This window comes from Centropristis striata, chromosome 22 (assembly GCF_030273125.1).
Source record: "Centropristis striata isolate RG_2023a ecotype Rhode Island chromosome 22, C.striata_1.0, whole genome shotgun sequence".
Classification (NCBI taxonomy): Eukaryota; Metazoa; Chordata; class Actinopteri; order Perciformes; family Serranidae; genus Centropristis; species Centropristis striata.
This window is the reverse complement of record NC_081538.1, coordinates 12,138,220-12,154,053: the sequence shown is the minus strand read 5'-3', so window position 1 is coordinate 12,154,053 and position 15,834 is coordinate 12,138,220. Positions and strand designations below refer to the sequence as shown.

At 39.8% G+C, this 15,834-nt stretch overlaps 1 protein-coding gene across 2 annotated transcripts in view; it reads left to right on the top strand.

Annotated features, from left to right (window-relative positions):
* Positions 1–15,834, top strand: part of tbc1d22a (TBC1 domain family, member 22a) — a 169,345-nt gene that overhangs the window by 133,854 nt on the left and 19,657 nt on the right. For both annotated transcript variants that reach the window (XM_059325631.1, XM_059325630.1), the window contains exon 13: positions 3,707–3,802. In XM_059325631.1, coding sequence (XP_059181614.1) covers positions 3,707–3,802 — 96 coding nt within the window. The remainder of the gene's footprint in view (positions 1–3,706; positions 3,803–15,834) is intronic.

Genomic DNA, 15,834 nt, shown 5'->3' with positions numbered 1-15,834 from the left:
GATACTTGAGCTTGACAAGGACTCGGCCCATTGAGCTCCATCTCTAGATTGTTTTCTACCATTACGCAATGAATCTTTCAGTGTATGTAAAGAAGAATGTAACATTTTCCCACAGTCTAAAATGACCTTTGTACATTGCTTGTTTTGTTCAGTCAAGGACCCAAAGACATTCCATTGACAATGCTTTAAAGGAGAAAAGTTTGTGAAAGAAAATGTTTGGCATTTTCTGCTAGATGAATGACTTAAAACAGGGTGGTAAAACTCATGAAAGGGCCGGTGTGACTGCAGGTTTGTACTATTAACCAAGTAAGAGCACATCTTATACAACAAATCAACTAAAGGAAGACCGTTCAGGTGATTGTTGAGTCAAGTGGTCATTCTTGGTTAGAAAGAAAACATCCAGCCACCCCGGCCCTATCATGGATCAGTTTGAAAGCTCTGGTTTGAACGATCAATAATCAAAACATTCTAAAATTGTAATCATTTTCTGCAGCTCAGGAGGTAGAGCAGGTCGTCGTTTAGTCATAAGGTCGCAGTTTGATCCTCAGCTACACGTGTCCACACAGCAAAATATTGAAAACCTTGAGCAAGACACTGACGGAAAGCTCTTTTGTCTGTCACAATATACCTGCAGTCTATTTACCATCTACCATTTGGTGCAACACTAATAAGCTTAAAATGACATTTAGGTGAAAGCAGAGAAGGTATTCACAGTGCAGCCTGTCAGTCAAGTGTCGACCAAATGTTTCAAATATTTTGAAGTGGCTTCGCAATAAAGGAGTGTTATCATAGCAATATGCACTTTGACTACAGATGCACCACAGAATTTGCACTTCAAAAGCCTTGTCTTGCAATTGATTGCTTTCTGCTTAAGCAAAGTGAGCATTTAGTTCTTTTAACTTTGAGCTGGCAGACATACATCAAAGTGAGCAACAAGTCGTATACACCATCATTAGTTCACCACCATTCCTGCTGCAGCCAACGGAGGCGATCGATTCCAACTTAATGGTGGAGCACCATGGAAATGATTGGTGACAAATCAAAAATATCAAGATGAGTTGTTAACAGAAGTTGTTTTTGATCGAGATAAATCACTATTTAATCTTCTGGAATATTCCTCACAGTGCTATTAATGAGAAAGAGAGAGCAGGGTGGGTGATGGGGATTCGTTGAATGAGGCTGAAGGAGGTGAGAGATTGTGAGAGGAGAGGATAGATGGAGGGGTGATTGGAAAAAGGGGGAGAGGGGGCAGACAGAGAGGCAGAGTTTCACAGTCCCAAAGAGTTCATTGGTGCCCTCAACCATGAACTCACACACACACACACACACACACACACACACACACACACGAAACTCATAGAAGAAAGGAAATTAAAACTGTGCGAAGCTGCGGGGGCTGATAAACATTGCGCTCCCGTATGCCACTCGTATACTAACTCATCTGCGTTTGTGTGTGTGTGAGAGAGTGTGTGTTTGCTTGCTTCTGTTGTTTGGATTGGAGATGCAAGGTTAGACCAACAAGCCAATCACCTGCCAGTTTACAACTCACATCACGCTACGCTCCGCTGTTCACAAACATCCCTTTTTTCCCCTCTCTCTCTCCACACTTTCTTCCTATTTCTCACTTTCCCCCTCTCTCACGCTCACACACAAACACTCTCAGTTGGGAAATTGTAAAATTGGTTTAACTAAGTGGGAGGTAAAGTAAGAAGAAACCCAAACAACAGGGGACGTACACAAAGGCGTAGGGAGGATCAATCTGTCAGGAAAGACCAAACACAAGAAAAGCAACAATGCAGTAAAGAAGGCGTGCTCGCATTCTGTGTATTGTTTTCACTATTTTTTTGCATCACACCATGTCTCTGTTGAAATCTGTCCATCCACTATTGTTTCTTTCCTCTTTCCTGGAGGGAAATTCAATTATCACAGCAGAAAGGCAGTTCCTGTTAATTCCTGCAGACTTATGGCTCACTGTTGTACACAAATGAGTATGGTGGTTAAAGAGCAACGCTTGCTGTTATTTACTCTGACGAAGTGGAAACAAGTAATAATACACCCTGTAATTGCAGTCCTGTAAATAAGTAGTAAAATGTGATAAACATGGTTGAATTATTGGAACATGTGTGTAGCCTTTAGAGCCTGACCAGATAAGTGCTGTAATTTTTTTTTTTTTTACAAAATTTATAATGCGGATAATAAAACTTGGTGTCAGATATATTTTTTTAATGTTTTTTTTTTCTTTTTTTTAATGGTCACCAATTGACTGATACTACACACACACACACACACACACACACACACATTTTTCGCATATTTATTTTCACAGTTTGCATTTCTAGAATTTGTTGGTTGTGATACATTATATGCATTAGAGTCCGACCGATATATCGGTCGATCGATATCCACCAATATCAATATCGGCATATATGTTGTCTAATATGCGCTAATATTATTTAGCAACCTATTTTATTTTTCTGATCTTTTTATTTCCTGTGTTCATTTCTAGAATTGGTTGAGAATGTAATACATTGTATTTTTAATAATGCTAGATATTCTTAAATAGTTATTTGTTGAAGAAAGCAGGCTTCTGAGTACCTTTGCGTAGTTTTATTGGTGCAAAATCACTGCACACTTCACATATTATCCATCTGTTTTCATTCCAGCTCCAAAAATCACTGTATTAGCAGCATTATTCAGTAATCAGTGAACTCTCGGCCTCAGAAATCTCATATCAGTCGGGCGGTAGTAGCTTTGGGCTCTGTTATGAACTCACCTGTGCCAAAAAGTCAACACAGCTTAATTTAGAGTGTGCGAGTGAGTTTCCTCGAACTGTAAATGATGCCTGGGTAGAAAAATTTGAGTGTATTTTAAAGCAGCATTGCTTATTTTACCCCCACATACTATTGAAGTAGACACATCAGAGAGCGCACTTTAAGAATTATTCATGAATTCATGCTATTACTAAAAATGTGAGTGTGATTCATGTGTGTGTTTCTTCCATTCACGTACATGTGTGGGTTGGGTCGTGCACATACAGTAGATTCACACTTCAATTCCATGAATTTTAAGCTACAACACTATACAGTATGTAAGTAGTCAAGCCTGCCAGAATGCATTCAGAAAGGCTCACACATTAAAATGCACTTTTGATATTCCATCCCACCTTTAAGGGGGCATATACTCCCTATTCAGTTGCATTTAAAGGCCCTGGTAATTATCCTCCCTGTGATAGGGCTCCGGAGAAAAAATGAATAGAACAAGGAACATCTCATCCTTTGTCTTTCTCTCTCTTTTATTCCCCCCGCTCATTGCCGAGTCATAAAAAAAATGGGCCGCCAAACATAACGATGGTCTGAAATAAAAAGCTGTGCAAAGAAGAGGGGATTTGTATCCTTCTTTGTCTCTGTCGCCCTGCAAATGTAAATTTCAGGATTGTGACAGATAAATGTTTTATATGCTTTCTTTTTTACATCTCTTCTCCTTCTTTTCATGTGTACTGCAGACTAAATACATAATGTAGAAATGCTGCTTAATCTTTCTTAAAATGAAATGTGATGAAAAGGCTGGAGCTGTTTGAGGTATCCTGAATGAACAGAGATGCTTTTCTGTTCGAACAATGCAACACAGCTGTGTGTGTGAAATGTTAAACTTGTTATAAATCAACATTTCCGTCTCTCTGTCTCTCTCTTTCTCTCTTTCTCACTAGGCTGAACCAGAGGGCTTCTCCCATTTCCACCTCTATGTGTGTGCTGCCTTCCTGGTGCGGTGGAGGAAAGAAATTCTAGAGGAGAGGGATTTTCAGGTAATGTGCACAAGAGACACAGGGGGCGCCATAAAGCTTTCTGTTCCCCCTGAGGAGTGAGACACACAGGCTGGCATACATGTTTCCATACCCAGCTGGTGACGCTGATGGTGATATACTGTACATAGCTTTACATGGATGTAAATGAACCTCTGTCGTCCCGGTCGTGTGCAAAAACAACATCTAAACAGACCAGCAGGCTGCAGAGCCGCTCATGGCCTACATCCCTCTCCATTACCTCCCTGGTCATTAACTGTGAGGTTCAAAAGTCGTTGTGAGTGCATTAGTAGATGACAGTAGACAGCTGCCAGAAGGTGACTTTGGTTGCCAGCTCACAGGGAGACCTGGCTTCTTAACAGTCGCAACACAGTTTAATATCACAACATACAAACATCATCTCTGCTCTTTGGCTGCTCTCTTCTCTTATTTTTTTTTAATGTTTCACATTTTCTTTACTCCTTCTGTTCTTATTATGTCTTATTTCTTAACTGTCTTCATCGTTTCACTTTGCATTATTCGCAATGCTGTTAAGAGACTTTTTTTTTACATCACCCACCTCTTCATTACTTAAGATTAGTAGCGCTTTTTAAATGCCACACTGGAAGAGATAAATAGTTGAAAAAGTACCACATATTATTGATTATTGCAAACAGACTTGCTGTACTGATGTTAGTTTGCTGAATCCTATTAAATAATTCTGATCTTTAAGTTAACTTCCACTCACTACAGGGCACTACAGGTGAAATGTACTCCAGCTGGTGTTTTTCAAACTGATTTCAGCCGACAGTTTGACTGGCAGCATCGTCTGCTCTCCGCTGCTTGTTGAGCAATGTCAGAATCCATCAGCTATCAGTGTGACGGCGATTTAGCATCTGGGGGCAAAGATCAAAAGTTCTGCATTTATGGTGAGGCCAGCGGATATCTGGATAAGGGCTATGCAGGCAAATTATTGATTGCCTGTCTGCCCGTCATTGTTTACAGTCCAATTTCCAACTTCATCAATACTTTTTGTGGGTGTTTTACATCCAGATGACATTTTACTGTTTACCTGCAGTCAACCAAAACCTGCTCAATCTGATTGGTCAGTGTTACTCCGACTACCAACGATCTACAATGATGTTTTTTCTCTTTGTTTCAGTTAATTTCAATTCATTTCATTTCATTTCATTTCATTTCATTTCGATTCGATTCGATTCGATTCGATTCGATTCAATTCAATTCAATTCAATTCAATTCAATTCAATTCAATTCAATTCAATTCAATTCAATTCAATTCAATTCCATTCCATTCCATTCCATTCCATTCGATTCGATTCGATTCGATTCGATTCAATTCAATTCAATTCAATTCAATTCAATTGCATTAATATAGTTCAGAATCACAAATCACAAATTTGCCTCAAACGGCTTTACAGACCGTACAGGGTACAACACCCTTTGACTATAAATACAACAGATCCCTACCTTTGACCCTCACAGTGGACAAGGTAAAACTCCTCACAAATACACACATGCAAGTACACTATTCTCCCAACTCCATATAGTTTTACTGACTGACTGGCTGGCTTGCCACGCAGACTACCAAGTTCTGTGCCAAGGGCAAAGTATCCAACCTCATGAAGATGAGAGGAAAAGAGGAGGCGCAGAGGGAGGAGAGGATCACAGTGGAAATGAGAGGGTAGGAAGAAGGGTAGGAGACATACGCACAGATTAAACTTCAGTGCAATAAAAAAAGGTTTGTTTTTATACTGAGAGCACATTTATGTTGTTTCACACTTTTTTTAATGTTATTACCCTACGCCATTATTCCAAAGACACAATGTTACAGATGATTAATTAAAGCTGACTACGCATTGGGCTGCAGTTCGCACAGGCTTGAGGCTGAAAGGCTGGAACCACCTTTGGAAATGAACACAACAATAAACATAGGATTTCTTTATCACTGGTTTCCAAATACAACGTAAGCAAAACCTTCCTCAGGGCGACGTTTCCCTTAAATAACATATGTGGATGCAGTAAGGACTTCTTTACAGCAAGAGTTTTTTAATGTTTTTACTTGCATGATTAAATGACTTTAATCACAAAAGACATGCCATTTAACTTGAGTGAAAATGTAATTAGGTAAAGTGATTTTACCCTGCACTGCCAGATGTTAACAAAGCTCTATTGAAATGGTGAGTAAATTCTTAAAGCTTGTTGTGACAAATTGGAAAAATAGGTTTTTAAAATTGCTATGAATGACACCTTGTAGCAGTCATTGCTCTACAGCCATTATGTTGGTTTTTAGTTATTAAAATCACAGCAGAGTCATATTATTCCACACTTGAATGACAAATGACTGTTAGTACTTTAGAGGCACATCTGACGTTCACTGAAGCTTCCCTCAGGTGGTTACTTTGACACATAATACCAATAAAATTACAGCTGATACAAGGGAGGGCACTCGTTTTTTCCTCCCACCGTGTAATAAATCAGAAGAAGTCTTCAAAGGCGATGGCAGTCAGAGGGTTAGAGTTCTAAAGAACCTGTGTTTCAGATGGAGGCCAGTTGATTAAAGCTGATTCACCCACTGAGTGAGACACTGGAGGCTGTCAGAATTTGAAGATGAGGCATCAACTGACTCATCTGTTCTTACTTTCATGCTCTTCTCATCCCCTCTCCCCTTTTCTCTCAAGCTCAAATCAAATTTCTACTTTTTTTTAAAACTATATTCTATTTTAGTTTGAACTTAAGATGACTGTCGGGTTTTTAATGGATTTCTGCAGCGTTTTGAGGTATGCACACAGAAAAGCCGTGTTAACCTTTGTGTAGTTACAGTGTGTCTGCTCTTGCATTCAAATGATAAAAAAATGCATTTATGGAAATATTCATAATTTGGACATGATTTGGCAGGCATACTAAGAGCAGACAGAGCCTGTGGGGGAGTCACAAATGGCAGACTTGAAAATCATAATGAATTCAGGAAGCTACTAAACACCATCAGCTTGAAGACAGCTAGGTCAGCTTAATTCTCCTTTTTTTTTTGCATGATCAGAATGTGTGCAGCCACAAATATGAGAGAGGACCGTGACCAAACATCACTGAAAAAAATGCAAATTTAATCTCTGCAATTATAATTTCCCCTTGCTGCTTGTTAGCAGTGCTAGCAGCATGCCTGTGCATGTCAATGGCAGTCGGTTGGTCGGTCCGTCCATCACTTTGGTCCAGACGGAAATATCGCAACAACCACTGACTGCCATGACATTTCAGACAGACGTTCATGATCACAAGAGGATGTTTCCAATGGATGTTTAACCTTTTGTGAAATATCTTATCAACTGCAGTTATATATAGGATATAAATTGTCCTGAATTTTCATCTCGCGCAGCATGTCAAAGTTAGACTACATACATAGACTACATAGATTGACATATTTATGTCCAGACCTTCTTAGTCCCCAGACAAAGCATTCTTGTTACTTTGATGAATTTATTTTTTTAATTTCTCCAATACTTTGGTTTCTGACCCCAAACCTACAAATCTAAAGACAATTACCAAGGCTGAACTATGAAGCAAACATGGAACAGCCAAAAACTGTCGTTCTCCAAATGGCAACTTGAGGCTGGCTCCAAAAAGCGAGTCAAACCCCCTAGACCTCCATGTTAAAACTTTATAGCAGAAATAAACTGTGGGAAGCACGGTTTCATTCTGTAAAGCAAATTTTTTTTTACGTTAATGTCAACTTAAATATAACTGACCCATCATCAATCATATAATAGCTTAAAGTTTCCACATTTAAGGGTGTGGTCGCTTCGATTGACAGGTGGGTGCCGCCACAAGTGGCCAACCTCTGCACTCGGCCCACTCAAGCTCGACCCGAACACCACCCCTTTACCCATTCTTCGATTAGCCTATTTAGGCGGGTCAGGATTTGCAAAGTACTTCAGAAACCATGGGTGACTTCACTGAGACTACTTCCATATTTTTATAGTCAGTGATGCTAATTAGCAAAAATAACTTGGTGAACTTTACATTATACCTGCTTACCATTAGCATTTTAACACTTTTACTGTGTACATGTATGCATGCAGATGTTTATCTCAAAGCTCCGCTTTGAGTACAGCTTCAAAGAGCAGCCGGCATGACTGTAGAGCTTTCGTCTTGTTTTAAAAATGTGTCTCTGCTGTTGGACAAAGTTCAAATGGTTGAAAATCAAGTCCACAGTGGCACTCTCCAACATGAACTCAGGCATGCACCCAGCAGTCAATCCAAGCTTTTCTGCAGTATGACTTCAGGACTTCAGACTCCTCAGTGATGAAATGTATTATACAGTGGGAATAGTATATACTCACCCCACTATGGTATTCCAAGGACTCTGGAGATACTGTCAATTCCTAAATAGTGGCTACAACTGCAGGGAGAAGTATTTAAAACCGGCAGCCCTCCTGCCTCCTTGCTGGTAATACCAACTGAACACTTCATCTGTTTACCTGTGGCCTTGATAAATTCAAGATTATGGACATTTATAATAGCAATACCATCAGTACAGCCACACATTTGCCATACAATTTGTTTTTTTGTCACTCTCAGTAGTGTGGTCTCTTACACATCCCCTCTAAAGCCCTTTCACTCTAATAAACAGACACATAAGCCCATACGTACTCATAAACAAACAGCTAAATGTCATCCTGGCATTTTTCCCTGCCCAGTTTACAGCAAATGAGCTCTCATCGTCTATTTGTTTATGTCTTCACAGGAAGTCTTTTGTATGTGCTTAATGGAACACAGATGTCCTTTGTGTGTGTGCATGTGCATTTGTGTATGTTGTCTGCTTCAGTTTGTTTGTGTCACAGACTGGATTTATATATATACATTAAACATGTGAAATTACAGAAAATGTTAGTGTGAATTTACAAAAAACAAACCGGTCTGCGGTTCTTATATTAAGTGCAAATGTTCTTGAACATTTTGATGGTGTTGTATGGTTTTTGGCTTTAAAAGAAAAAAGCTCATTTTCACAAATTGATCAACTAAATATAATACATTTCACTAAGTACTTTTTTGACAGAGATTAGCGTCACTGAGGAAAGAGAAAAAGTAAAGATTTCTTCTCTTCTCAGCTCAGTAGTTTAATTCCAAGAGATTTCTGCCTGGGATCCACTGAGCCTCAGAGTTCAAACGTGGGCCTGCCAGGTTCTTAAGGGCCTGTTGAACAGCTCTTATCTCCACATGCTTTATCCACCAACCCTCACGGCATCCTTTTCCTCTCATGTCTGCCTTTCTTTCTCTTTCTGTCTGTCTCTGCATCTCTGTCACTGCTTCTCTCTGTTACTAATTCAGAGCTGCTCTGCTTTTGCCACTTTTGAATTCCTTGCTGTTCAGTTTCACCTTCTCTTTTGTTTCACTGTTTCCTTCTGTGATTTTCTTTCATCCACTGTGTATCTCTCTGTCACAAACTGATTTGAAGATACACCCCAGGAAATGCTGGGACACATCATCAGTAATGTTACCTTAGGGCATTGGGTATTTTGGGTCTTTCAACATCTTATACTCTCCCTCAGACCCAGCAGTGGTTGATGAGACCATTACTTGTATCCTGGCAGCATTGACCCACGGAACACAACTTTTGATCCCTAGCCGTCTCGAGGCCCTCTCTTGGCTTTCTTCTTCATAGCACCAGAGACGCCAAGTAGGGTGTAGACTCTTCCAGCCTTGTGTCCGGCATTGCTCCACTAGCTCCTGGTACTTGGCCCACATCCACTCATTTGGCTCTTTGATGCGGTCTTCCCAGTGTACTGTAAGCTCATTTAGGAGAACCTTCTTTGAAGATGCTGATGTAAGGCCCATATGAAGCCTGAATGAGGATGTAATGCGGCCTCAGGATCAGAAAGTGTTGAGCAGACCTGATGATGTAGCTGGCTACTGTGGCAACTGCTCTCCAGCCCTAATGAAGGAGATTTTCTTTCTCTAGTACCTCTAGTAAAGGTACTTGCTGCTGGTTATAATTTTGGAGATGGACTCTGGCCTTCTCCCTGAACTTTCAAGCTGCTACTGAGGATATACTCCAGTGACACTCTTCTGGGAAACAGAGGGCATGATGGGGTTTTACTCTTGCTCAAGACATGAACGTTTGCTGGACTTGGCAGGCCATCATAGATAGCTTGGACCATGAACTTAAAGCTTTGGATTCAGCATAATGTCCTAGTTTGTCCAAGCTTCCTGTTGACTGGAGCATTTTTTTGAGTGCCACCATGAGGTTAACATTTGTGTTTTTAGTGAAAATTGTAAATAACTATGAATTGACTTGCATTAAATTTTGTAAAGACATTCATGGTCCCCAGAGGATCAAGCATAATTATGATGATCGTGAGTTTTCTTTGCATGCCACCATGATGTTTACATTTGTGGTTGTTACTGCAAATAACAACTATAAATAGATTAGTATGAAGCTTGGTGTGACATTCATGGCCCCCAGAAGATGAAGCCTACTGATCTCTGTCTTTCCCTGAGATTTCTTCTATTGCCACAAGCAAGTCTTCACTTATCCATTGAAATATTTCACCATCTTATAGATGGTTTGCCACAATGATTTTTCAGATATTCATGGTTCCCAGATGATGAATCATACCAACTTAGTTGATCCACTGACATATCCTCTAGTGCCGCCATGAAGTTGACATTTCCATTTTCTATTGGATGGATTGCTCCAACTTTTACAAATATGCATGGTCCCCAGGGGATGAAGCCTACTGACTCTGTTAATCCCCTGATTTTTTTTTTTTACACCACAACCTAGGGCCTTACATGTGTGCGTTTTTAATTAAATGTTTGATAGCTATAAAAAGATTGCCAAGAAACTTTTGGTAAACATATTCATGTTCCTTAAGGGACCATTAACAAGTTTTACTGAAAAAAACTTTGCTGCTAAAGTTTTAATATACTTCAATATACGTCAGTTTTTAATATACTATATCTTTAACTTATTTACTTAAAGTTTTAAAGGCCTTACAACAATGTAAAGCCTTGAACTTGTAATGACATGTTGGCAGGCAAAAGACAATCCAAAGCAGGCATTAATGGTTTACAGCAGTCAGTCAAGACTTTTCTGCCTACAACATGCATGCACAATAACAGTACAAGCTTCCAGTAATGTAATAAAGGTTTCCAAACTATTTTCATCAATGTAGTCATTATTACACTGCATTGCAACTCCATTTCCTCCAGACCTGGTGGCTAACTAGACTTGTAGCAGCTAGTTAGCACAGTACAACATTACCAGCTTGTTTTTTTTGTTTTAGCTGTAAATTACGGTTTTAATTGATTTGTACTTTGCAGAGTTGGGAACCTATGTTCTCCTGAAATACATGAATTACTTATATTCTGGTTTGAAGTCATACTTTGTCATAGATATTAAAAAAGTTACAGGTTCAAACTCACAAATGCAAATGTGGGAGTTGAAAAACAATTTGTTCTTTTGAGGTCATTAAGTCTAATAAACATAACGCTCTTAATCTGCTAAGTCACTGTAATGTACTGTTGCCATTTAGTGTAAAAATAAAAAAAGAGAAAGAAAAAGTGTGAGCTAATTGTCTTTTAATGTAAAATGTAGAGTGCAGGGAGCAGCAGCGTATGACAAACTGCTGGCGAGTTACATGCTTGTGGTCCTGAGAGTGAACACGAATGATTGATTCACTTTAATAGTTTTAATTAAATGCATGCAGAAAGTAATTTAAAAAGGATAATTCATGCATTGTTATCAAACATAGTAAGGAGAGTAAATGTGAATCTCCTCTCCTGGTTGTGGGATTGGATTGGTTAAGCTGCTAAATGAAAAAGCAGAAGGAGTATGGCACTCCCCAAGCAATCTGCCTTCCACCGTTCCACCTCAGCTAGCACACTACTGCTAACTGCAGGCCTGGGCTGCATGGATAAGTTGGCGCGTGCACCAACGCACACACATTTTATACATTCTCCGTGTCATTCAAAGCCACACACTCGTAGACACTGCAACATGACCATGCACATCAGCAATTGTCCCTCACACCGCACAGTTTTAGCCATTTGGAGCACACATACAGCGCACACAGTAATGGGAAGAGATATTATGCAGGTTTGCTGTTTTTAGTAGGTCCAGCACAGTCAGCGCCATTTCCCATTAGTCTGTTGCTACCTGCAGAGACCAACAGTGCCACTGCAGAGCTGCCTCAAAATAACTATGAAAACCTCTGCACTCTGTTCTCTAAGCCTGCATATGTGGAGCTGCTTGATTGTGAAGCCTCGTATTATCCTGGAAATGAGAGAACGGACCAGTCTGCATTTGAAAAGGTTTAGGTTCAGCAATAAACCTGTTTTTGAGTGATATTTTGAAATGGAGCAATAACACACAACCCAGCAGCCAGAAATTCAGCGAAACGAGGGTTCTTGTCTGGTTTTAGCACAAATGTCAACTTGTTATGCATGCCAGAAAGAAGAATCATTGCTGCTTTTTGTGATTTAGCCATTTTGCAATTTGTTTCCAAAGATGACAGCCTCATAAAGCACTATTCCAGGTGGTGCGCTAGCTTAAATAGATGTTCATTTTACTCATATTGTCACAATTGCAATATATCCTGGTGCTTGAGTAAGAATCTTTTGCTGCCTCTACAAACCACTATTTGCTGTTATATCTGTTCAAATATTTTACAAAGTATTCAGCATACATGACACAGCTTCAGCTCGTATGCTTTGTAGTTGGCAATGATGTGCAGCAGAAATGCTACTCTGCAATTCTCCAGAGTTCATCCAGAGTTTTAAGAAGGCACATGCATACCATGTACACACTATATTATCTGCATGTTCCATGTTCCTGCACCTGTTTTTTATGCTTCAGAGCACTTTTCCATACGTTACACAAGACCCTACACTTGATAAAGTGAAGTTGCATACATCTCAGGCCTCATGCTTTAAGTGTGATGTCATACCATATATGTTACCTATTCTTGCACCTTAACATTTATTAAGATGCATATTGCGTGCATATTTTAGTGCTCAATTACACTTCACTCACTTTACTGCACTTTAGTCCTCTGCAGTTAATAAAAGGTGATTAAAGAAACAGCTGGGAGCTCAATTATGCGTGAGTCCTGCCCTATTAATGTGGTAATCTGTACATTTCCTCTAATACCAATCTAATGCATAAAATGTCTTTTGATTTAGCATGTTCAAGGATATGAGATTATATTATCTGCATCTTTAACATCAAATTAGTTTGCAGACTCACAAGGACATGCTCACATTTGTTCAGGGGGGAAAGTAGTCCATCCCATCATCCATCCATCCATCCATCCATCCATCCATCCATCCATCCATCCCATCATCCATCCATCCATCCATCCCATCATCCATCCATCCATCCATCCATCCCATCATCCATCCATCCATCCATCCATCCCATCATCCATCCATCTCCCATCATCCATCCCATCATCCATCCATCCATCCATCCATCCCATCATCAGTCCCATCCATCCATCCATCCATCCATCCCATCATCAATCCCATCCATCCCATCATCCATCCATCCATCCATTATCCCACTGTCCGTCCGTCCACCCCATCATCCATCGATCCATCAATCCAGCAGTTAAATGGCTACAAGTCTTCTTGAATTTTTAGAAAAATTGGGCACATGAATGAAAGAAGAAATTATGATGAGTCAAGTGTTTCAGCAAGTCTTTTACCATGTGTGCATTCGGATGAAAGATAACCTCAAAGCATTTTTCAAACACATGGTGTGGTCAAGAAAAAGTAAAAGTATGGGAACAATAAATCAGACACTCCCTCCTTTAGTAGTATGAAGTACCGGACCGGGTCAGCCTACTTTCACCACTGCATTTGTGTCCATTCACCAACAAAACCAAGAGCATTGTCAGCATGGATTTCACAGCCATCAGTGGGACCTCTTGATCTTTGCCATCTTAACAGTGTTTCCCTAAGATTTCATCAGTAATCGTCGCCGAATAGTCCCCGTCGTGACGGCCCCCCGTCGCTATCGTTAATGTGAGGCCAAGCGTTTATGTGAAAGCAAACCTATTACTTCTGTGTTAATGGAATCTCAGTGTCACTACAGTTTTCCCAAAGACATGCAAGACGAGCTGAAGTAAGGAAAGAAAGTCAGGGGTGGAAGAGCGAAAGAGGGAGACAACGATTTGTTTTCACTTTAATTAATGGTGTGTGAAAAACTGTGGACCTTTTGTAAATGTCAGCGTCTGTCCTCAGATCAGTTACGTGTGGAGAACGCCTTGGGTTAGACTGCCTTGGCAATCAAGGAAAGGAGGGCACTCCAGAGGAACCAGAGTGTTCTGGAAATGTCAGCAGTATTTCAATCACCATGACTGAGAACATTACTTTTTTTTAGGATTGAAACTTAGTGTGGAGAAGATAAAAACCTCAAATTCTGGCTAGAATTCAGTGTCTGTTTGGCAAATGTTTGCCAGTTTGCTCAAGTTTGATCAAAGAACTGTTGTTTTTGATTCTGATTCTTTGAATTGCCTCCACTTGGTTACCGTTGAAGCCTTCCAATGAGGGCTCTGGTGCGATTGTAGCTCTTTCAGAAGCACTGTAATCCATGGAACAGCAGTGTTTCTTTATAAATCCAACAATTAATGTGTTCTGTAGTTAATAATCCATTTATCGAAGTTGAAAGGAGTTGATGTCTTTCGCTGTTTGAAGATAAGATATATTGTCTTTATATAGTTTTCCCTTTTTATATCTGTCCAAAAGTGTTTGAGACAACATCCCAACTTTTTAAATCTAGGTTGTAGTTAGTAACTGCAGCATGTATTAGAGCTCAAATCACACAGGTTTGTAAAACTGAAAGCACTATTAGAGAATAAAACAAAACTCCCAATACATGTGTACAGAAAGTAGAAGTGAATTGCGCTGCTGCCTTGTGCCCATCTGGTGTCTCTTTAATGTAGACATAAAGGGAAATAAATGTATGTAATTGTCTAATTTTCACCATGTCAACAGAAAAAAGTCCTTTTGATTGTCTGCCATCTGCCTATAGATTAATCTCTTTGTTTCTGTTCTATGAGAGGCAGTATCTACAGACCAATAACACCTTCCTGTATATAAGGTAGACACTGATACTTGTGCTTTCTGCCACTGTTCTGTACTGTGTATCAATATAAGAGAAATAGACATAAGAGTTTAAATTTACCCCAACTATTATCCTAATGAAGCCGTTATTTTGCTTGGTGACACATTTCACAAAGACCTCTTTTAAAGTATATTTTGGGGGAAACTAAATTTGTTCAGTCTAATTATCTGTACAAAGTGTGTCCCTGTCAGGACGCCAGGACAAATGCTTGAAAACTGGAACTCTCACGGTTTAATCGGGACATCTGGTCACTCGAGATGTTTTACTTTGCCAACACAAATGCTTCAGAGTGTTGCAAACAAGTCCATAGGGCCCTCTACCGGAAAAATCCCTTTTATCTGTTTTAACTGGAATGCATTGTACATATACATTTGTATTTCTGTCATTTTATGATGTGATGTGTTGAAAAAGTCATTAATCATCACATGGAATTAAGCCTGTTCACCTTTTTACATTTTTTATCTGCATGTGTGTGCATTAGCAAAAGCAAGTGGCCACCTTGCAATTTCCGGTAAAGAGCCTGATACCTCCGCTGATTAATTCCATATTGTTCCCCTATTTATCATGACAAGACCTTCTCATTTTCTTCCCCCATAACTTTTATCCCCAAACTTGGCTGCTATCGAGCAGGCCCTCTAAGGGGTTTGCAGCTCCTCTGATGGATGGTACAGTAGTCAATAGTGTAGAAAGTGAGACAAGGCCACCCCTGGTAAACAACTTTTAATAATCACCCCGTTGATTGAGTGCTGCGCCCGATGTGGCATATGAATGCATTTGTGCCAAAACAAAAAGAAGAAAGGGGAAAAAAATGACTTAATATGGTGGAAATAATTGTGTAGCCCTCCGCCCCATCCCGCCTTTTATTCTATGACAGTCGTCTTTCATTGCTCTCCTTCCACCTACATGCTCTCCA